The sequence below is a fragment of the Morus notabilis genome, unplaced genomic scaffold (genome assembly GCF_000414095.1).
Source record: "Morus notabilis unplaced genomic scaffold, ASM41409v2 Scaffold80, whole genome shotgun sequence".
Taxonomy (NCBI): Eukaryota; Viridiplantae; Streptophyta; class Magnoliopsida; order Rosales; family Moraceae; genus Morus; species Morus notabilis.
In genome coordinates this window covers 32,593-40,436 of record NW_010368059.1, presented here as the reverse complement: position 1 = coordinate 40,436, position 7,844 = coordinate 32,593, and the positions used below count along the sequence as shown (strand labels likewise).

The 7,844-nt window shown below is 35.6% G+C and overlaps 1 protein-coding gene across 3 annotated transcripts; it reads left to right on the top strand.

Moving 5' to 3' along the window:
- Positions 1 to 4,361: 4,361 nt before the first annotated feature.
- LOC21394122 lies at positions 4,362 to 7,666 on the top strand. Of its 3 annotated transcripts, none has more exons than XM_010114606.2 (6): positions 4,362 to 4,682; positions 4,862 to 4,916; positions 5,741 to 6,799; positions 6,876 to 6,941; positions 7,020 to 7,218; positions 7,375 to 7,666. In XM_010114606.2, the coding sequence occupies exons 2-6, from the start codon at positions 4,914 to 4,916 to the stop codon at positions 7,425 to 7,427; spliced, it is 1,380 nt and encodes a 459-aa protein (XP_010112908.2). In that variant the 5' UTR covers positions 4,362 to 4,682; positions 4,862 to 4,913; the 3' UTR covers positions 7,428 to 7,666. The 3 variants fall into 3 exon arrangements, with proteins under 3 accessions (XP_010112908.2, XP_024032170.1, XP_024032171.1); XM_024176402.1 differs by having other exon boundaries at positions 5,726 to 6,799; XM_024176403.1 differs by having other exon boundaries at positions 5,705 to 6,799.
- Positions 7,667 to 7,844: the final 178 nt, after the last annotated feature.

The following is a 7,844-nucleotide window of genomic DNA, read 5'->3' as shown; positions in this document are numbered from 1 at the left end:
AGCTCTTAGAAACAGTCACATCTAACTTTTTTACTACAGTAAAAAGCTCGCACACAACATCACATCTCAACTCGAATTAAAAACTCGAATTAACAAACCGAACGGGGCCCACATTTTTTTTACGCGTTAAAGTATAGAAAATTTACAAACCAGCCACAACAATTGTATTGATTATATGGCTTGATCCCAAACAATTGTTCCAAAGGATAAAATGTATTTTAATCCCCCGAACTTTAGTCTCTTTGTCAATTTACTTTTTAAACTTTAAAAATTATTTTGTGCACCCTCTGAACTTTGAGGGTGAGCAAACTAATTTTCAAAGGATATTTTAATGAAATATTTACATAAATGTCTTTTAAAGTATGTATCATAAATTAAAATGTCCATGATTTATTAAAATACATCAAAATGTCTCTAATCCATAGAAAACATAATAAAATAACAATATTACTGATGTGGGTGAGTGGACTTATTTTAAAAAATAGCGGGCAAAGTTATAGAGAAACTAAAGTTAGGGGGTAAAAATAAATATTATCTTTGTTTTAAATGTGTATCGTATACCTAAATACTAATGCAAGATAGGTTTCCCGTGGCAGTTTAGCACAATATCGCGTTGTTTTCCTTTGTTTTTATAGTTTTCTAAACTCCCCACACTTTTCTTCTATGTTTTCTTTTCTCGTCCTGGTGTCTAACAATTTTATATTTTTTTGTCGTATTATACATTCATGTGTATCCGTTTTTTCAATCTCAACCTTGTTGTTTTATTGTAGATAATTTTTTTGTTTATTTGTCATAATGAGACGCCATTAAATATGTAAATTCCTTTGAAGTACCAAATATCGTGCATGTACTCTGCATGGTTTGAAGTAGTTTGGTCCACGGAATGTTTCGTAACTGACCAAATTATTTTCTATTTTCGCCGAAAAATTATAGGTTGTCTCCGGCTCCATCATTTAGTCCCTTATCGCTAGCCATAATCTGCATATTATTTTCTATTTTTCACAAAGAAAAATGACAAGTTATTTTTGGCTCCGACTTCAGTCACCGACCTCTTGTCATAATTTACCTGATTCCTCTTTATAATTTACCAGAGTTCCAGATTACCCTTCTGATCCTCTCTTTCATCCTAATGCATAAGAAAATTTGCCAAATTACACAATTCCCCTTAAACCATGTAGGATCTTACTTTGAACAAAAAATTTTAAACTAAGATGATTTAAACTGCAACCTAGGGCTGTAAGAAATCACCCCGAACCCGACGAACCCGGCCGAGCCGAGCCGACCCTACTCAAAAATCACAGGTTTCTAATTTGTTATTTAATTTTCAGTTTTAATTATGCCCAACCCGCACTGTGTGGGTAGGGGCGCGAGGTAGGGTTCCATGAACCCGAGGTACCCATACCTAGCCGAACATATTCAAAAAGTAGGTAAAACAATGCCCAACCCTAATGATAATAAGTTTAAAAATCTTTCAAACAAAACATAAAGAGTTGTGTCTTTAGATAATTCTTGTTTATTCTTAATTCTTGTTCAGGATGAATGTAAAAATTGAGTCTTAGATGAGGTAAGTAACAAAAATAAGTTAAAAAATGGTTTTTTTTTTTTACAAAAAAACTCATAGTTTACCCTAGGTAACCCGGCCGACCCGAGGTTACCCGGCCGACCCGAGATTACTCGAGGTACCCGAATGGTATACAGGTATCCTAATTCTATAAGTTTTTGCGGCCCAAATCGTTCCCAACCCGAGACCTGCAGGCCGGCCCAAATTTTTTTCAAAACTGACCCACCCTGGTCGACTTACATGCCTACTGCAACCCAAACGTAATTTGGATACTAATCATTTAAATGAAGAATAAAGGGCATTCTTTACCATGAGACCCATAAAAAAATCCCAGCGGTGAGACCCATTTTTAACTATTGGATCAATTTTTTAATGGTCAGATCTGTGCAGGTCCATATAAAAAATTTACGGCGCGCTGCACAGAATTACTTCTGCTGCAAATCTAATCGTTGAAAAATTAATCCAACGGTAAAAGACAGTGCTTCACTCTTGGGGTTTTTTTTAAGTGGTTTTACTGTAGAGATTGTCAGAATAAAATATAAATATGTGTTTGAATAGGGTGTTAAAAACAATCATTTGAAAAATAATATAGTGAATATGGATATTATTTTATTCTGTTCGTCGCTACGAATACATAGAAAGAAAAATCGTGTCAATTTGAGATCTATTGATAAAGTTATGACTTTCAAAAAAAAAAAAACTTAAAAATCGTTTCACATCACGTTATACAAACAATACTATACCTTCCAAATATGACAATGTTCAGTGAAAACAACATAGTCAATATGGATCTTGTTTTGTTTAGTTCATTGTTACGAACACGTAGAAAGAAAAATCGTCTCAGTCCGAGATCTAACGGTAGGGTTATGACTTTCTTTAAAAAAAAAAAACTAAAAATCGTTCTACATCACGTTATACAAACAATACTATACCTACTGAATATGACAATGCTCAGTGAAAATAGCATAGTCAATATGGATCTTGTTTTGTTCGATTCGTAGCTACGAACACGTAGAAAGAAAAATCGTCTCAATCTGACTTTTTTTAAAAAAAAAACTTAAAAATCATTATACATCATGTCATACAGACAATATTATATACCTACCGATTATGACAATGCCGAGTGAAAAATAACATGGTCAATATAGATCTTATTTTGTTTAGTTCATTGCATGAACACGTGGAAAGAAAAATCACCTCAATCTGAGATCTAACAATAAAATTATGACTTTTTAAAAAAAAAAATTCTGACCACAAGAAGGAATATTGTCAGGAGTTTTAAATCAAAATAAAATGAAAATTTGTAAATGAATAAAAGTCTGACACTGATTTGAAATTTCTCTTATGCCCATACCTTAATGAGAACCGTTGGATGTGATTCGACGACTGAGCAAGCTTAGACGTTTCAGTTCGGCAAAAAAGTGAGGATGGACGGACGGAAGACATACCCTATAAATATATATGATATTATATCCTTAAAAATAATTTGTTACTGGAAATTTAAAAGATCTCCTCATAAAGATAACAAACCGGTGTTTGTAAAGCATTAAACATTGAAAACTAATCTTATATTTTCTTGAGTTTCATGTGATTGTATGTTGGTCGACTGTGGTTTAATATATAATTCAAATTAAGGGGAATTACGATACGTGAGTTTAAAGTAGAAGTTGAAAATTTGGAATGGAAAAATTCATCGATGGAACCAAATACTAGCTCTTTACTTCCCATGTTTGTTGATTAATAGTTCCCAAAAATATTAATTATTACCTTCCAAGAGAACTTAGGCAACATCTAATGACAAATAGCTTTTGCAGGGACATTTAAGAGGACAAATTAATGTGACAACATATGTGAACTCATGCTACTTACTTTATATTAACTTAAATGAAAGAGTAAGATAGACTAGCTTTTCTCCACACAAAAAAAAAAAAAAAAAAATGATACGCACTTCTAATGCTTCTTTTATATGTATAATACCTTTTCTTTTAAATGTCTAAAATTAAACGTAAAAACTAATAGAAAAATTATGTTTCTCTCTTGATTTTTTTTTTTTTTTTTATACCACAAGTTCTGAGTATTAGGTTCAGTTATGGTCATGATGAACCCTAGAGGGACCGGGTTGGTCATGGTCATGAAATCTGCTTTGCATCCCAATCACGGTCGTGTATTGTCGCTGGTGATTCTTTTCAAATCTCTCTCTTTCTTTTTCTTTCCCTCTTGGCATCATCAAGACAAGGGTTGAAGTTCCACGGAGAGAAGAACGAGTTGTCGTAATCCAAGAAGGACATAAGTCTGGAATAATCAATAATCTCCGTCGTCGGTGGTTCTACTTTTATATCGCGTTTTTGAATCGACGACTCTGATTGTTCTCCTTCTTCTTGTCGTTTTTTGTGCAAGAAGTTCTGGTACCACTCTTCAACTTGATCTATTTCTTGAAACAGAGTCGATACTTCTTCGACGTAATTTCTCCCACGTCCTGGGTCGTTCTCTGACGTACACTCCAAATTCATGATATTTTCCATGCGTAGCCTACTACTTTGAACTAAAGGAAATCTCACCAAACAAAGCTCACATCTGAATCAGTCTATTTATAGGTTTTTTTACTAACTTCGATTAGGATTCAAAGTAACATTATTACTGGATGACTAACTTTGATCAGGATTAGGAGTACTACTGATGAGGACTACTATTTTTTATACTAATTTTTTCTGGTGTTTTCGCGTTCCATTTTTTAATCCACAAAACGTTTGCCACGTGTTGGCTTTTGATTCCCAATTAACCACCACCCGTTTGTGATTCTCTTACCCTAAATCTAAACAGACGAAAACGCACTTTGTTGAGGAAGTCATCATAATCCACGGTAAGTGTTCTCCCTCTGTCGCACACTTGTACGACCTAGATGAGCGCAACTGCGACATTTTCTCGTAGGAATTCACACAATTTTCCTCTCTTCATCGCGGAGGAAATATCGAGTGCTCCTCGGCCACCATACATCCGACATCTCTATCTCTCTCTCTCTCAAATTTCAATTTCCGTTCGCCGTCGGCTTCGATTCGCCGGAATTTCTCCGTTGAGTGACCGGCGTTCGGTGTCGTAGTTAGGTTTCCGTTCACTTTCGAAGGTAAAGAAACCTCAATTTCCCCTCTTTGGTAATACTTTTCTAGGGAGCTTCTACTGAATTTCGCATTAGTAAGCGATTGGGAAAAACTTACATTTTTCTTAAAATTGTTTGATTTTGTAGAGAAAATTTTGATGATTTTTACTAATTTATTCTTGTTTTCCCTTTGTTCGTACATAAAGGAAGAATCTTCGAATTTTGAGGATCAAAAAGCAGAACAAGTCAAGGTGGAAAATGGTATGTGTGACATTCTTCAATTGTTGTGAAAATTATGATATGAGATATGGCTCATGACTAGTATGAAATGTGAAAAACACTTATAATTTGATTTTGCCACGTCGAGGAAAAGAGAAATTTGTGACTCAGTTGGAAGATTATATCTAGATACCGTTTACTCTAAGAATGATTATTGAGAAAATTCCAGAGTTATCTGTATGTGCTACTCTCTCTCCCTATAACAATATTGTGATTGCATCAAAAATACATATGTATCACCAAGAAAATGATTTCAACTAAGGCCACGACCAAGTTTTAGCTGTTTCCATTTGATGGGCTTTGTACTGAGATGATTAATTTTTCATGTAACATTAAATAATGAGATAGCGTGACATGTCTATTCCTTTCATCCTTTTTAGGGTGCTATTTCATTATAGTTTGCGAGTAGTCGGTCCAACCTGCTGGAGTTTAACATGATCACGTGTAGTTTTCTTATTGTTATTAATCGGTTGGTATTTGCCAAGGCCGAGTTTTTGCATTCGCTCACTTTTGAACTTAGAATGAGTGGTTTGTAGGGTGGTGCAGGAATCATAATTAATGAGCCAATGATCTGGGAAACATGCACTTGTTAATTTTAATAGTGTACTGATAGGATTTACTATGAGAACTTAGGCCAGAAAAGAACATTAAACCATGTTACCTAAAACTATCACCAACTTTATGAGATACAACAGATTTTTAGTTGTTAACGCAAGTCTCTTCCCTGTGATGTTTATTTATATTCCCTCTGTATCTGTGCGTTGTTATAGACGATTCTAAATGATTGTTAGCACCAAACTTTCCAGAAGAAGGGATTTTGGATGGAAAAGAGCCCCACGCATGTAGATAATGGAGATGCAACTTTGAGCAACACTGCAAGAATAGGACCGAAGAGGTCTCATCAATGGTTTGTGGATACTTCTGAATCAGAGATGTTCTCCAACAAGAAGCAAGTGCTGCCGTCTGTAAGCACCAAGTTGAGTTCAGGAATGTCATATTCAGGCGGCCCTCGTTGGGAGAACTCTTCCAGCCTTCAGACTGTCCCAAACCAATTCATGGATCGGTTTTTGGGGACTGAATCTGCGTTGTCCGCCAGCTTTGCTGAAAGAAACATATCTTCTCTCGGAAGAGATGATCTAAGTGGAAGAAGAAAGGACACCGACAACCAATTTGTAGAAGGTGTGCCTGTTGGTTTGTCTATGTCTCATGGCATTGTAGATGCGGAACCATGTGTTAGTTATGCAGGAATTAGAAAAGTCAAGGTCAATCAGGTTAAGGACTGTGACAATGGCATCAATGTTCCACGGGAACATGGCTCTAACAACAGTGACTTGACCACTGATCAGGCCTTTAACAGGGAGAATGAAACTAGTTTTGTGTCAGTGGGCCAGACGTATAATAAGGAGCATGACAGTATGATGCCGATGGGTCACACATATAACACTGATGATGCCCATACCAGGCCGTCTGTTCCAAATTTTGGCGGAGGGGATGAAAATACAATTTCAATAGGTGACACTTTTAGTAAAGGAGATACCAATATAATTTCTTTTGGTGGGTTTCCTGACGAACAAGATATTATCCCTGTGGGTAGACCCGTTAGTAACTGTGATCAATTTTATCACCAGAGTTTAGTGACACCAGAAACAGCTTGTGAGAAAGCATTTGATGGATCGAATGCAACTACTGTTTTGCATACTCATCGTGTAGTTAATCCCAAAACTGATTCGGTTACTAAGAATAAATCAGAATGTAAACCATCAAGGAAAGAGGCTCCAAATAGCTTCCCCTCAAACGTGAGGAGCTTGATATCAACTGGTATGCTTGATGGGGTTCCTGTGAAGTATGTTTCCTTGGCACGGCAGGTAAACTCAAACTGCTCTTTTCCATTTCTCCATCTAGAATTCCTGTTTAATGACTTCTGGTTATATACCTACATAGGAGCTTCGTGGAATTATAAAAGGTTCTGGCTATCTTTGTGGGTGTCAAACATGTAATTATTCAAAAGTAAGTAGCCATTGGTTTTCTGTTCTCATAATGTATTATCTTGAAACGTAATAACTGATCACAAGATTTATATTCAAGGTTCTAAATGCTTATGAATTTGAGCGTCATGCCGGTTGCAAGACGAAACATCCCAACAACCATATATACTTTGAGAATGGAAAGACAATCTATCAGACAGTGCAAGAATTAAGAAGCACCCCGGAGAGCTTATTGTTTAATGCAATCCAAACAGTCTTTGGTGCACCAATCAATCAAAAATCTTTTCGCATTTGGAAAGGTAATGAAAATCAGTTTTTGAACCGTTGCCTTCTTTCATCCATGTGTTCCATATGTTTGTTTTAAGTTGTTCCTTTATTTTTGCCAATCAGTAGTAAGAGTTGTACTCATTCCACTTTTTGTTTTTTTTCTTGTTTTACTTCTTTTGTTCTGTCAGAATCATTTCAAGCAGCAACTCGCGAACTTCAGCGAATATATGGAAAAGAATAAATGAACTTGTAGGAGTGTTTTCACTTTCTAGTAAATCAGAATTGTTAATATCTGTTGTAGTCTTCTCTTGTTGAGCATTGTGCAGTATCTACGGCTAGGGATGCAGTGGATGTTTGCTGCACAAAGATGTAAATCTTAAGAGAGAGCATGATTTCTTGTAAAGAGGCTTTCCTGTAGATTTTAACCGTCGAATTCCATACCAATAAATATTATTAGCAAGTCCCATGTTTGATGTTTGGCGTCCCTACCGTCTTTAAAAAACTTCACATACAATTAAATAAATGGTAATTTGCACAAATAGTCCCTAAACTTTTTAAACAGTGACAGTTTGATCAAAAAAACCCCCAACATCTTTAAAATGTGACAGTTTGGTCATTTCCATTCATGTGCACTATACATGATCTCATAATAAAGGGT